The 16022-nt window shown below is 35.9% G+C and overlaps 1 protein-coding gene across 7 annotated transcripts in view; it reads left to right on the top strand.

The window, feature by feature from the left end:
* Nucleotides 1–16022, top strand: part of LOC107654992 (serine/threonine-protein kinase DCLK2-like) — a 54623-nt gene that overhangs the window by 14108 nt on the left and 24493 nt on the right. For 5 of the 7 annotated variants that reach the window (XM_016442378.1, XM_016442402.1, XM_016442385.1 and 2 more), the window contains exons 3-4: nucleotides 10676–10805; nucleotides 15213–15320. In XM_016442378.1, coding sequence (XP_016297864.1) covers nucleotides 10676–10805; nucleotides 15213–15320 — 238 coding nt within the window. The remainder of the gene's footprint in view (nucleotides 1–10675; nucleotides 10806–15212; nucleotides 15321–16022) is intronic. The other 2 variants (XM_016442392.1, XM_016442421.1) reach the window with 1 other exon arrangement.

A 16022-nucleotide genomic window follows, 5' to 3' on the forward strand; every position in this document is an offset into this window, starting at 1 on the left:
AAGAAACAGAATTTGCTTTTTAACTGTGTTTACTTCAGAGCTTTTTTGGTTGTTTTGAGCAAGGCATCACTGCATGTCATATGTGATTACAGTTGGTATGCCCTCAGTAGGGCTGTGAAGAGTTTGAGGCGGCATGTTCACAATGCACAGCTGCAAACATAAAAGATGAAAAGGACATCCCCTGCTGCAGAGTGTATATAGTGTCACTAGGCTGTTTCTGACGATATCGCTAGTGTCTTCCAGAGAACTGAAGCCCAAGAGCCCATGTTGGGCAGGGTTATATTGGCTGGGATGCATTTTTTAATGTATGTATATATTATATGTATTTACGATACCTTTCAAACGTTTGGGGTCTGTGAGTATGTTTTTGAAACAAGTCTCTTATTCTCACCAAGGCTGCATTTATTTGACCAAAAACACATTGTGAAATAAAAGAACTGTTTTAATGTGTTTTAAAATGTAATTTATTCCTTTGATGGCAACGGGTGAATTTTCAGCAGCCATTACTTCAGTCACATGATCCTTCAGAAATCATTCTAATATGCTGATTTGCTGCTCAAACATTTCTTATAATTATCAGTGTTGAAAACAGTTTGTGCTGCTTTATGTTTTTGTGCAAACCATAATACAATTTTCCAGGATTATTACATGAATGGAAAGTTCAAAAGCACAGCATTTATTTGAAATGGAAATCGTTTGTAACATAATGAATGTCTTTACTCTTACTTTTGATCAATTTAATGCATTCTTGCGGAATAAAAATATTGATTTCTTAAAAAAACTTTTGAATGGTAGTGTTTAAATGTAATTCTATATTGATATATACAGCTATATTAATATAATAAGCTTAACGCTTGCAATTTGCAAAACCGAGGGGCTGCATGCATATAAAATTAAGGTGGCCTTATCCATTAAAAACTAAAACTATCAATATTATTGTTTAAAAAGCTTTTCAATTACATATTATAAGAAAACACCACAGCTTTGCCAAGCTAAAACACTCTAGTCCGGGTCAAAAACACAGGGACAAAAAAAGGCCTTGAAATCAAAGGAAGTCCCCCATCAAATGCTAAATTATGAATATTAAGGGGTAACATGCATGTTAACATGATAGCTACTGGATGCCATCTGCTTCAGAGCATTCCGAGCCTAATTCCCGGCAGTTGGGGGTGGGGATGCTGAGGCGTAGGCACCCCACTGCGACTCCATCCAGCTCTGCTGTAATTGAACCTAAAGGCTGGAGGATTTAAAGTGCAGCTGGCAGGTGTGGGCTGCGTTTAGGGGGGCTAGCGGATCTGTACTAGCCAACACAAGACTCTCTCAGTCAGATACGCTTCTTAACATCCAACTCCATGAATGCCAATCGCTCTTTTCCCTTTCGTTTTTCCCTTAAAGAGCTTTGCTTGGTTTTACATCACAGAAGCAGATGGAGAGAAAGAAGACGCACTTTCTTTGGCAGGAGTTCACATATGGGTTGCCAAATTAGTAATAAGTAAATAAAACTGACCTGTTTTGATGTATTAACCTAGATGTTAGATGCATTACGTCTTCTCCCAGCTGTGTGCTTTGTGATTAGCTGATAAAGGCAACCAATGACATGGTAATAGACCCTCCATAATGGTTTTATAAATCTGCATGAGGACAAGTCGGTCTCCAGGGAGACTGCAGAGGGGAGGTAGCTTGTGAGAGGCTGGGAAGAGGGGTCAAACACTTAAGTTATCATTGCTAACCCATATGAGCCCTGCTACCTCCACCTTTTCCTCATTGAAGTCACTTTAAAAGTCACTTTTGAAAACTCAAGTTTAGAGCTCTGTTGGTTTTTCAAGTCATTTGTACATTTGGTGAAAACACTCTACATAGACCTTAAGCTTTCTGAAATCTGCTTAGGAATGAGAAATAAGAATGTTATGTTATGTCCAAAACACATGTTTTGTACCCAAGCCAGTAATCTCAGCATATACTTGAAAAGGGATCTGATTTGCAAAGCTGCAGACATGAATGGAAGCTGAAAAATGAGTGATCCTTAGAGAAATTAAGAGTCTAAAAATGGATTCATAATCCAGGAGAAAAAAAGTATGATCTTTTATATGAGGTTTACAGTGGCTGTAAGTGACCTAGAATGAAATTAACTAGGATAAATAAAATATAAAGTTAAAGTTAAAATTTACTCATAGACTTATGAGACTCTGAGACTTGTGATTATAATAGGGTAAAAAAGTATTTTGGCTTATTAAGTTTTTATTATTGTTGTTATTATTATTTTTTTTTAAAACAATTAAGCAGTTTTTTATTATTTTATTTATTTTATTATTGCTTATTATTATAGAGAGAGAGGGACACATTTCTCCCCCTAAGAACTTACCCACATTTCTCCCCCTAAGCTACATAATTTGTGAACAGAAAACATAATTTCACAATTTGTTTTTTCATTATGATATCAGTTGTATCATCTTTATATTCTTGATTTAATTCCGTTTAATATCAAAACATGCTTGGTCATAGAAGGGGTCTATTCAAGTCCTTGGACATATGAATTGCATTTTTAATGTATTACTATAATAGGGAAAAAAAAACATTTACATCATTATAACAATATAATAACAATATAACAATATAATGTATCCATTAACAATCAGTTATATTATAGGTTATATTGTGATTCAGCTGCACAATTGTTGTTATAGATCTATCTATCTATCTATCTATCTATCTACATCCATCCATCCGTCTGTCTGTCTGTCATCTATTATTATTATATATTTTTTTTGCTTTTTCTTTGTTTTTAAGCATCATAGCCTTGCCCAGCACTGACAGAAAGATACATGCAATATAATGTATCCATTAACAATCAGTTATATTATAGGTTATATTGTGATTCAGCTGCACAATTATTGTTATAGATATATCTATCTATCTATCTATCTATCTACATCCATCCATCCGTCTGTCTGTCTGTCATCTATTATTATTATTATTTTTTTTTGCTTTTTCTTTGTTTTTAAGCATCATAGCCTTGCCCAGCACTGACAGAAAGATACATAGACGGAGGGAGAGTGCAAATAAGAGTGTTTTAGTGCCTGAAATAGGAGCTGTGTGTATGTCGGGTGTGATGGACAGTGGGGGTTGGTGATTGACATGTAGGCCTGGAGTACATTAGCATATTAAAAGCCTTACGCCATTTTATTTTTGTATGACAGAATAATGAGAACAAGAAACTGATCTCTGATACAATCTGATAGCAGAGACAACAGACTTCAGACCACATCTCTTCAAGTCCTTTAAATCACATTAGATCATCAACTCATAGCAGTAAATAAGACACTTTGTTTCAATATTTTACAATTTGTCTGCTAGAGTTTATTTAGATGTCATATCTCTTTGACCTGTCAATCACCCATATTAGTTTTACTTCACAGTCAGAACAGGAATAAGGAAATCGGATAGGGTTTTATCTCTCTCAAGGGTTTATATTTCAAATTAAATGAATTGTGACAAAACAAGTGTAGGTTAGTTGCTTTCTTGCAATATAAAAATGTAATGCATCCTGCGGTGGCTCTGAGGCACATGAGGACCTGCACATTGTTTGCTTCACTTGTTTTAAGGGCAGATCAGGATTAAAAGACTAATTGAGGTCAAAGTTTTATGAAGATAACAATCATTCTGTGTCTTCTAATTAATATAAACTACCATCTGCATATGCAACATTGCTGTAATATAACAAACCATCTGTGTGGATGCTTCATGTAAGTAGCGGGCAAAATAGAAAGTGTCTCGTGTCTATGGCTTGTCTGACTGGACCGCCAGTCCCAGCAGGCATCACTAGGAGACACAGGGCTGGCACACGACCAGAAACGTGTCAGTGGAGCCAGCTGGGGTCACTGTGTGATCTCAGTGCCCTCTTTTGTTTTTGTCTGCCCAGTCTGGAGTCTTTATCAAGTAAGTCCAACGGGTGCAGAAAAGGATTTCCACGTGCCCCATTGTTCTTCTGTATCAGTTTCCTGTTTATTGTCATTTTTCATTTTTTGTTTCTACACGTTCCTACACATTCACCAATTCCTGTCACCTTTTTTTTTTTTTGCAAATAAATAATTCAAAGCATCAAATATAATGCTATTTTTAAGAAACATGAACCAGTTGAACCTCAAAAAAATGCTGTTAGGAAATAATAATGCTGATTCTGTTTCAGGATCCCTGATGTCTGAGAAGCAGAATAGAATTTATTAATGTTCCTCTTGAATTCTGAGAAATTGTTATTGGCACAAGTTGGTTTTTGCATGTAGGCCAGCATATACTGGTAAGTATATTGTTAAAAGTATACTGGCAACCAGCAATAAAATGGTTTTAACTGTTTAAATCTACGCTGGTATAGGCTGTTTTTGTTGTTTTCATAATGGGTCATGCATCTTTTGTTTCATGCTGTCCATTTCTTTTCTTTTCCTTTTTTATGGCATCTTGTAAATTGGTACAAATACATTTCTGTCTGATGTTAAAGTGAATAGCAGATTTAACTTTTTCATTTTATTTTTATTTCATAAACATTCACCAATTCCTGTCATTCATATGTTTTTGGGAAAAAAATGAATGCAAAGAACCAAATATAATACTGGTTTTAAGAAACTTGGACCAGTTAAACCTCAAAAAAAAAAAAAAAATACTGTTAGAAAAAATTAACTTTCAGGATTCCTGCATCTCAGAAACAGAATATTGTTTATTAATGTTTCTAATCTTATAATGAATGCTGTGAGCAAATTGTTAATCAAGCACAAATTTGGCACCATTATATCCGCTAAGATTATTCAGGTACACAATTTAAATAATAGCATTAATATTATAACTTTAATTTTATTTTACTTAAAATTCAAATGTTAAATATTGTAAAGCTGATAAGCCCTTTGATTGACTCAATCCCACACAGCAGATTTAGCGTGGGAAGCCTGGTGCTGATGTTACTGTGGTTTGACAGCTCATCTCATCGCAGTGATAAATGAAAGCTGATGCCCTGTTCTCTGACTTGTTCTCAACAATTAGACTTTTGATGACCGACTTCTGAGACTGCCTTTATTCTTCTGTCGTGTGCGGTATAAGCTGTGGGAGCTGCTTTAGTTCTTTTGTAAAAATGTTAAAAAAAAGAAAAAAGAAAAAGAAAGTGCTTTATGTGGGTAACATCTAAATTACCTGGTTTTCAAAGATGTTGGGCATGTAATATTTTTAAATGGTATTTGAATCTCTTATGATTGCCAAGTCTGCATTTATTTGAACAAAAATACAGTAAAAACAGGAATATTGTGAAATATTATTACATTTTAAATGAACTGTTTTCTATTTTAATATATTTTAACATGTAATTTATTCCTGTGATGCAAAGCTGAATTTTCAGCAACCATTACTTTAGTCTTCAGTGTCACATGATCCTTCATAAATCATTCTAATATCCCAATGTAGTGCTCAAGAAACATTTCTTATTATTATCAATGTTGAAAAGAGTTGAAAACAAGGATGCATTTTTTAAGTTTTTAATTCAAAGTTCATAAGAACAGCATTTATTTAAAAAATAGAAAGTTATGTAAAATTATAAATGCCTTAACTGTCACTTTCAGTCAATTTATTGCATCCTTGCTGAATAAAAGTATTCAAGTCTTTTAGAGAAATTGTGCGGAGCACAAAATTTTGAATGGTAGTGAGTATAACAATTGCATAGTATATAAAAACAAACATTAAAGGGTTAGTTCAAAAATGAAAATTAGCTTGTGTTTTACTCACCCCCGAGGCATCCTAGGTCTATTCTGTGTCTCTTCCTGCTATAGTATTCGTACAATATTGAAGACTTATGAAATCCATGATTTTTGTGCTTTTTACTTGATTTTTGATTAATTTCAAACCCACTTGACTTGGCAGCGGAAGCGTCCCATTACATATGACTTTAAACGTATCAGCTGCTGAACACATAATCGTAACTGGATTTTCTCTGTGAAAGGCTCATTTGTCAACACTGCCTTTAATGGCATCCATTATTAATGGCTGATGTGAGGAAAACCTTTTTCCTTAACTGCCCCTCCTCTGCTTTCGTAGCTAATGGTTGACAAACTCCTCTAAGCCTAGAAGGGTCCTGCTCATTCAAAGCCTCTGAGTAATCGATTTTGCTTAAAAGAAACAGCAAAGCTAACAGCACATTAGCAGTAATCAGTGCTGGAGCTATAGGTGCTGTTCTGTTTTTCCCCCTTCAAGTCTATTTGGCTAATACTCTGATATTGCATTGTCCTTTCCTTTTTGTTGACATTCATGTACTCTGCATTGGATCTCTGGTCAAATAAGAACCCAAATGGCAGAACCATAGCATGTCTTTGTTTTGAGCATAAAACTCCTCCCCTCATCCCATTTATATGCTTTATATTTCTAAATCTTTTCGTTCTTTCTGTCTTGACACAGTGTAGAGCAATGCAGCTCTTACACCCTTCATTATTGTCAGCCAAATGAAGCAGGGCTGTTATTAGTCTCAGCACCCTCTCAGGTCTCTCTTAGCACAGGCCTGTACTTTAAGGCTTAAAGGAGCTTAATAATACAAGTCTTAATGAGCACCTTGTAAGAAACTTAAAATAAAATAAGTAAAAGACTTGTTTAGAAATTTGTAATGTTGATTATAATAATACAGTCACTTTATACATCTAACAACTATCGTAACCACCTAGCAGCTGCTTAGAATACTTAAAACTTTCCAAAATACTGAGAAAGTTGGCAACATGTGGTAACATTTTTTGCACATGCATCATGCCTCTTTTTGTTTATTCTAGTATTCGTGAACACCAAGCATGTACTTGCCATCATGAGCACCGGGGTTTTCCTGACGGGCCAATCAGTGAAACGAGGGAGATCTCCTCCGATCTGAAGCCCCGATGCGTTGCCAATGCCCGTGAGATATTTGGCATGTTAAATATCTGGACCTGTCGGCAACTCACAGTCCTGCAGTGTGAAATGTGTTTTGACTGGAAATGACATCGGCGACGACCTACAACCATTGAGAGAGCAGGATACAAGTCAAGAGAAAGTTGGAAAGTTCAGGGGGTCGAGTCATAGATCTGCAACAAAACACCAGCATGCATGGCTTCTGCAAGCAACCATCTCTACTTCATATTCGCCCTCCTGTCATTCCAAACCTGTGTGACTGAATTTCCTCCCTGGAACATAAAAGAAGGACATTTGAGAGATTTAAAGAGTGTAACCAGTTGATGGTCTCCATTGACTTCCATAGTCAACAGGGAACAGAAGTTGTTTAGTTACCCACATTCTTCAAAATATATGCATTTAGTCATTCTTTTGTGTTCAACAGGAGAAAGAAATTCAGACAGGTTTGGAATGACAGGAGGGCGAGTACTGAGGGTGAGAGCTTGGAAATGTCCCAAGTATACTGGTAACCAGCATTAACATAGTTTTAACTGTTTAAATCTACACATTGCAGTATTTTTCATGCTGTCCATGTCATTTTTTGGCATCTTACAAAATTGGTACAAACTAATTTTTGCATGTTGAATGGAATAGCAGGTGTAACTTGCTGAAAGGCCCCTATGGTATGGTACTTCTACAAACTTTACAGACACTGGGAATGGCAGTATATTAAAAGAAGTTTCAATAACTGAATATTATTCAGGGTTTACACTTCTGATTACAGTAATTAGTGTTTTTTTTTCCAAATTATTTTTTACTCACAAATATTTCTACCCTATAAAATATGTTAGAGCTTGAGAAAACTAGAAAAAATTATATACTTTATAAAATGTACATTTCCACTTTTTATTTTATGATTTCCATGACTTTTCCAGGTCTATAAATCCCTCATTTATCCAGGTATCCCAAGACAGTGAGAACGATTTAATGTAGAGGGAACTAATTAAAGTAAAAATGTGATGTAAGCTTACACATAGAGTTTTAGCTGTTTTAGCTTATTTTAAAGCTTGTTTTGTCTTGTTTTAAATCATTTTAAGCCATCTTGGAAGTGAGCTGAGGCCCCCGGTTGAGAACTGGTGCTTTAGTGACAAGCTGTTGTACCCCTAAAGGTCCTATTTTTGGGCTTTTTTTCTGACAGTATATGTGCTCTTGAACCTCGGTTGACAAAAATATGTATCTTGTGTTTCCATCAGTCAATTTACCAAAACATATTTGGCTCCATTGCAGACTGTACTTAATTTTACAGATCCAAGATATCAGCTAAAATGATTCAGGCTTGTTTAATAGTCTCCCAGTGTGGATTTAGTCTGTTACTGTGCTCAGGCCAACAACTGGGCCCATATGCTCCTCTGATCTGCTGATTGATGGGAATACTGATCCATCCCACAGACTGGCCATGTAGATTCCTTTCAGTTCAGATTTGTATGTGATTCAGAGAGAACCATTTCAGGATGTTACTTTAAAAATGTGCTTAATGTGTGATTTTAAAGTGACTAATAAGAGTATTATGACTGGCTAATCAGTTAGATTATAATGCTAATAATGCGAATTTGCTAAAAAAATCTAAACAGAAGCACAAAGAGGCTGAAATGCTTGCGCTCAGTTGTGTTGCAATGTCTTTTTATGTGTGCAGTGAGGATATTTAAAGACCTCATTGCCACAAGAGGCTGTTGAATAGCTCATTATCATTAGCTTACTGTTAATAAAGTACAAGAGAGATCTTGGAGCAATTCTCTCTTGGCCTTTTGTGTCTTTCTCTGTATAGTGTCAGGCTCATGAAGGGGAAGAGAGGGCTGTCTTCCTCTCCATCTGTCTGATCTTTCTCTCAATTCCATGTGGAAGTGTGTGTGTGTGTGTGTGTGTGTGTGTGTGTGTGTGTGTGTTTGATGGCGCTCCACATTGGGACCATCTGTTTCTTGCTGCCCACCTTCATGAGTGGAGGAGTGGGCTGAAATCCGGGCATCATTCTTTGCCCACTGCCACTGCAGTTGCAAGTGTATGTGGGTGTGTTTGCATGTGCTCTCAAAATGTTTCCTTTTTGTATTCCTAGAGACGCACTGTATATTACTCAGCCTTAATGCAGAGTTGATACATTTATCTAAAAGTAGTGATGCACTAAAATTGCACCAGCCCAAATTATTTGGCCAAAAATGAATTTTTTTGGTTTCAGACGAAATAGTTTGGAGGGCCGAAATCACTGAAACAGTGATGTTTAATTAGTGCTTGTCAGATGGCGTGTTTTGACTGTGTCAGTGTATCGAACTGTAATGGGCAACAAACTGTAGCTCCTTTGGTAAGAAGAACCAGGTATGCTTGGGCATTTTGTCCTGTGTCTTGTCAGCGATTTGTCTTTGTGTTCCGTTAACAATTTCAATCAAATTGCACCAGAGTTTGTTCGGAAGTGAACTGAAAAGATGGTTCTCCGCTTGTTTGGTGTGCAACAATGATGGCACTGGTCACACTTATTCAAATGAATTACACTAGCAACAGTTGCACCAGAGTTCACTTTAATCGAATCAAACCTGTCAAGTATGAACATGTCCAAAGTCTCAGCTTTCAAACTGTCAATTTTATAACAAAATTTAAACAATAAATGTTGTTTTGATGCTCTTTAATGTGGCATGAATGATGCATTTATACAGCGCTTTATTGTGTATTGTTGTACACCCAAAGCGCTTAACAATCATGTGGGGGGGTCTCTCCTCAACCACCACCAGTGTGCATCATCCACCTGGATAATGCGACAGCAGCCACAAGACAACGGCGCCAGTGCGCTCACCACACACCAGCTACAGGTGGAGAGGAGAGAGAGTCATAAGCCAATCAAGTGATTGGGGATTATTAGGAGGCCATGATTGACAAAGGTCAGGGGGGCAATTTGGCATTACCGATCCCTGTATCTAACTCAGTTTGAGCAATAGCATGTATTAAATAAATTATTGATTGATTAGTTGATTATTAAAAAAAAAAAAAAAATTCAGCTAAATGAAAACGTCTCAGGTTACGTATGTAACCATAGTTCCTCGAAGGAATGAGACGCTGCGTCGGAAAACGCTAGGGGAACGCCCTTCAGCGTGACCGGCTCTGAAGGTTCAGAGCCGGTCACGCTGAAGGGCGTTCCCCTAGCGTTTTCCGACGCAGCTCGAGTTCCTGAAGAGGAACCTTAATTTTGGTTTCTGTAAAAAATGCATTTCAGTGTTTCAGTATCTAAAAGACCATGTTTAGCCTTCCCAGTTATTTTTCTCTCATGTAGAATAATATCGAAATACCAAAAAGGATGGATTTGAGTTGGATGTTTTCCATTTTCATGCTGTATTCGAGTTGATCCTGACTCAGTTTTAAAGTTCAAATGTGTGTTTAGCTATTGGTTGGCCGACATGGAATCTGCACCTACAGAAATCTGCTGAAAGCACAATAGAAAAGGAATGCCCCTCATTGATAAAATTCTACAACCATGCTTTTAGTTATCAATAAGAGTGTATTATCTCCAGTTCTGTTTAACACATTTTTTATTATGTTTAAATCCATTTGTGCAAAAAATGTGCAAACCATCCGCAGTCTGAGTCTAGCTACTGGTATTTCAAACTCCTGGTCTGGATATTCTGCAGTGCAGTATTGTGAGCTACAACATGCTTTATCAGTTCGTCAGTTAGCAGTCACATGGTTACTTCCATTCATTTCTCAAACAGTGTTTCTCTCTTTTGCTCTTCCCCCACCCCTTCCTCTCTCTGTCCAGATTACATGTTTGCAAGACTTTTTCGGGGACGATGACGTATTCATCGCGTGCGGCCCTGAGAAGTACCGTTATGCGCAGGACGATTTTGTGTTGGATCACAGTGGTAATGCTTCCACAGCCTTTATAACCGGTAGGCTCAGCTAAACACTAACTTCATTTCAAACAAATGTCTCTCATACTAAACTCTAATAATATATTTTTATCCCTTCACTACACATCTAGGAACACACCATGCACTGTAATCAGCATGGATATGGATACCTGACTGTTTAAAATGCAATCAATACAAATTATGAAATATTAAGTTTAATTGGCTTATCCCATTTATAGCCATGGTCTGTTATTGTATTGTCTATATTAATTAGTGATTCATCAGCCAATCATCTGTGTTGGCCAATAAAAGTAATTGTCTTCATAATAAAAAAAATAAGTATTTAACTAATTGTACATGATTGTTTAAAAACAACCAGTGATCAGAGTTGTATGTCCTGAAAAGGGGAGTGTGGAAAAATCCCAATAAAAGAAAATGTCTCCGAAAAATGACAGCAGTTTTCAGCATAACAATAAGCTGTCAATCAATATTTTTTTATATAAAATACAGAGAGAAAGTAAGGATTGTGACAACATTAGGACACTTCTTTTTATAATCACTGATCTAATCTACTAAAGCTGGTTGTCATTAATAGACCTGTAGACTATTTTAAAGGGGTCATGAATTGAGAAATCAACTTTTACTTGAGCTTTTGATATGTAAGAGATCATCGTACTAAAAGAAAATCCTGTACGTTTCAGAACTGAAAACGTCCTTGTTACTGAAATAAAAGCTTTTATTGACACCAGGCCCAGCGAACGCCAGATCCTGGAATGTGCATACCTATGGCGTAATAGATAGGTTAAACACCGCCTCCACAGAAGAATATCAATGCCTAATTCTGTAGCCCCGCCCACTGATTCATGCATGACATAGTATAGGGAAATAACATAAGTGGCGCTAAACCAGATCGAGCAACCAAGCAATAAACATGTCGTTAAAGATCGCAAAATATTGTGCAGTGCCTGGTTGTGGAAGAACACAGTCGCTGCATAACCTTCCTTCGGATTCAAATATTAGGAATGCGTGGTTGAACTTTATTTTTAATGAAGTTCCAGCTCACGCGAGTAAAACATTGAGCGTTTGTTCGCTTCATTTCACCGTGGATTCCTTTGTGGGTCGATGCTGGATTTGCAGAGAGACTTAAAAAGCAATGCTGTTCCATCTACAGTATATTGGATCTGAAAGGAATGGCGCAGCACACTTATGTGAGTAAAAAATATTTGTACTATGTGTCACCAATGCTTAGTTAGAGATCGCTTGATATGTCCTGATTATGTGTACGTGTCTAACCAAAGTCACAGAAGGCTCCAATTGAACTGTGAAGGACGTAGCTTGTCAAACAGGCACACAGAACGGTAGTTAACTATGCAAAACTGTTATCCAATCATAGCAGTGGGTGTTTACGTCCAAGTCTTAAGTGCGGCACGCCCATAAAAACCAAGCATTTCTCGAGCCGGCCTCAAAACCAGGGAAAAAAAGAACCTATTACTTATTGATTTTGATGTTTTTGAATGTAAATATGTGGACCTGAAATGCAAAAATGTGGTTTTTGAATGTAAAAAAAGTGGACCTCAAGTGGAAAAGCCAGTTCATGACCCCTTTAAAGGCCTCTTATGCAGGTCTGCTTTTTGTTTCAGTGTTTTCTTTTTAATAACTGAGACTATTTTGAATTTTACATTTACAGGAGATTTAGATTTGTGTTTATATATTTGTTTGCATTATAATTAATATACACTACCGTTCAAATTTTGGGGTGATTTTTTTTTTTATTTTTTAAAGAAATGAATACTTTTGTTCAGCAAGGATCCATTAAATTTATCTAAAATTAAAGTAAAGACATTTATAATGTTACAAAATATTTATATTTCAAATAAATGCTGTTCTTATGAACATTCTGTGCATCAAAGAATCCTGAAAATAAATCTATCAGTTTCCAGGAAAAAAATATATATTAGCAGCAAAACTTTTTTGCATTGATTTGATAATAATAAATGTTTCTTGTTCAACAAATGAGCATCAGAGGCTTCTGTCATATATATATATATATATACTCTGGGAAATCGTTGACCCGAACATTTGTGTTATATTTTCTTGAAATCTTTTTGAGACATTTTTGATGGCTGGTGGCTTTGACAATCGTTGGCAATAACATTAGACTCCAGTAATATTAGGCTCCCAGACTGGATCATTTATTTCATATTTTCAAAGAGCTTGCGAGTAAACAGTCTGACATGCTTTATACCTTGATTACATCCTGTTCGTGTATAATTTGAAATATTTCCTGAATTCTCTTTGAAGAATCGGATAAATAAATGTCTTCAGTCAGATCGGCTGTACCCACTGTATATATATATATATATATATATATACACATTATATATAAATCTTATAAAATTTTTGTTTTGTTACTTATCTTCAGCTTCAATACAATCTAACTAATACTACTAACTTACTATCTGTTGTCACCTTCAGAAAAAGAAGTGAAAGTATTTTAATAGTACATTTTCCACAATGGAGTCATTCATTCACATTCATTCACTAGGTTGCAAAAATTCATTCATTTTCTAGAAAGAACACAACTGTCAGAGGAAGTGACCTTGTTATGAGTTTCTCACATTCTTCAGTGTTTAGTTTACATTTGTCTACTAGTGAACATGGTAACGCAGGTGGGGAAGTGAAGGTGTTCTGTGGCTGTGAAGTTCTAAATAAAAAAGTTTAACTTAGTCTATAATTTTCATCCTCATTTGCTGAAATGCCTCCAGTTCTTGTAGCATTGACCACACTCACGCCCTTGATAACTTGATTCATAGCTGTGTGAATTTAGTTCATCTGCTTGGCATTTTGTCCTAGTTCTTCTTTGCTGCCCCACTTAGGTTAAGTAGGACTTTTCCAAAAATATAAAGAAACGGTAAGTTTGCGTCTGGCAGTATTTACTGCTCAACCTTTTCTTTTCCGCAGCAGATGTGGAGTGTCCTTAAAATGCAAGCCCACCACAAATCTTAATCTTCTGTAACTAAAGAACTCATTACACACTCTCTTTCAGATTCTGCTGTTAAATTCTTAAATTAAGCTCCATGAAACAAATTAGCTGGGCAGTAATGGCATTTTAATAATGGCATTCGGCTTGTTTTATCTTCATCACTTGACGATCTGGTACTCATCAGCTAATTCATCTCTGCTCGGCGTCATTAGCAAGTGGCGTGTAATCGACAGGACAGATCCAGCAGCTCCTGTACAGTATGAGTCACTCCTTACTGAAGTTCTGCACTCACTGCTGTCATTAGAAAGATGGTCTGCTCTCATAGGCCTTGAGTAGACAATTTGATTACGCCTCTGCAGAAAGCTTCACAGTCTTGGCACATGTGAATTTGGAAATTGTCTGCAGATACCATTCATTTACTAACATGCATCTATATTAGCCCTGATGCAAGCATGTTTTGATGTGTGTATACATGTACTGTTCCTGTCTGTGTGCATAATGATGGTGGCTCATGCTTAAATGATCAGATTTATACATTTACATTCAGAAGTTTGGGGTCAGTTTTTTTTTTTTAAAGAAATACTTTTGTTCAGCAAGGATGCATTAAATTAATCAAAAATGAAAGTAAATACATGTATAATGTTACAAAAGATTTCTATTTCAAATAAATGCTGTTCTTATGAACTTTCTATGCATCAAAGAATCCTGAAAATATCACAGTTTCCACAAAAAAATATAAATATATAAAATATATATATTTAGTTAATACTGTTAATTTAGCAAGGACACATGATATTTATCAAAAAATGACAGTAAAGACATTTAGTGAACTATATATTTTCTCCTGAAGCTTTGTTATTAGGTTTCTTGCACCAAAAACAGTCAAAATTTAATTTTACATGACAATTTTCACCTTCCGTTTGATCCTTAACTGAATATTTTTCTACCATGCTTTTAATGGTACAAAAAAGTATTGTAGTTTCAGATAATATGAAGCCGCACAAATGTTTACTGCATTGATGATAATAAGAAATGATTCTTGAGCAGCAAATCAGCATATTAGAATTTCTGAAGGATCATGTGACACTGAAGACTTAATTAATGGCTGCTGTAAATTCAGCTTTGACATTCAGCTTTACATTTTAAAAACAGTTATTTTTAATTGTAATATTTCACAATATTACTGTTTTTACTGTATTTTTGATCAAATAAATGTAGCTTTGGTGAGCGTAAAAGAGACTTCTTTCAACAACATTTTTTTTTAAATCCCCAAACTTTTGAAATGTAGTGAACAATTAGTCAACCAGGCAAAAAGGTTAATTATTTGGAATTAGTAAAGACAATAACTGCTCCTAATTTTACTTGTATCTTTTGCAAAAGTTTGCAAAAGAGGCATCATGAGATATTATGAGACACGTATATATACATGCCTTGCTAATTTTTTATATTGTCTCTGTGTCCAGAATGTCAGGTCCTCAAGTCGTCCTATTCTCCTCGTTCTGCTCCCCCTGTGAGATACCCTGGTAGTAAAAGTCCAGGACCCACCCGCCGCAGCAAATCCCCTGGATCTGGTGAGGATACCCTGCACTAGTGTCATGCAACATGGACACAAACAGCACAATCCTGTTACCACATAAATCTTTGTTTAAAAAATATAACATTCCTTAACAACTCTGCCGTGCAAAGGCAAAAGACCGTAACTTCGATTTTTGTCGAAAATGAGTTATTGATATTTTTGGGACATTCAAGACATCCTTTATCATGTATCTTGAGTCAATTTCGTTGTTTTTCCGAGAAAATAATGGGTCGTCTCAACCGTAACTTTGAAAAGCCCTGGAGAAACCAAGGCAGAACACCGTATAACACCAGTTACGGCTCTTTCACTTTGTTTGGAACGCTCAAATTGAGTTACGGCGTTCTGCCTTTGTTTAGCCGTGAGTCAAAAAGAAGTTAAAATGAAGTTCACATCAATCCACAAGTCGTTCTTTTAGTTTAGGCTATTTAATACAAGTCAATATAAAAGCAATTATGCTATGTCTAGCATTATTTTACGTTAATGAGCATAGCAAATAAACTGGTATCCACGGTACTCACATGTTTAACTTTTAGTCTGCTTGTTACGGTCAAAAAAATTAAAAATTAATACAGTCACATTACTATATGCAATAGCCTATATGAGATAGCCCGTGATCACTAGATTTTATACAGGTGTTACTATAACGATTTTGTAAATGGTGATCAGCAACCAAATATTGATAATGTGGAAGTTACTG

This window comes from Sinocyclocheilus anshuiensis, unplaced genomic scaffold (assembly GCF_001515605.1).
Source record: "Sinocyclocheilus anshuiensis isolate Anshui unplaced genomic scaffold, SAMN03320099.WGS_v1.1 scaffold1231, whole genome shotgun sequence".
NCBI lineage: Eukaryota > Metazoa > Chordata > Actinopteri > Cypriniformes > Cyprinidae > Sinocyclocheilus > Sinocyclocheilus anshuiensis.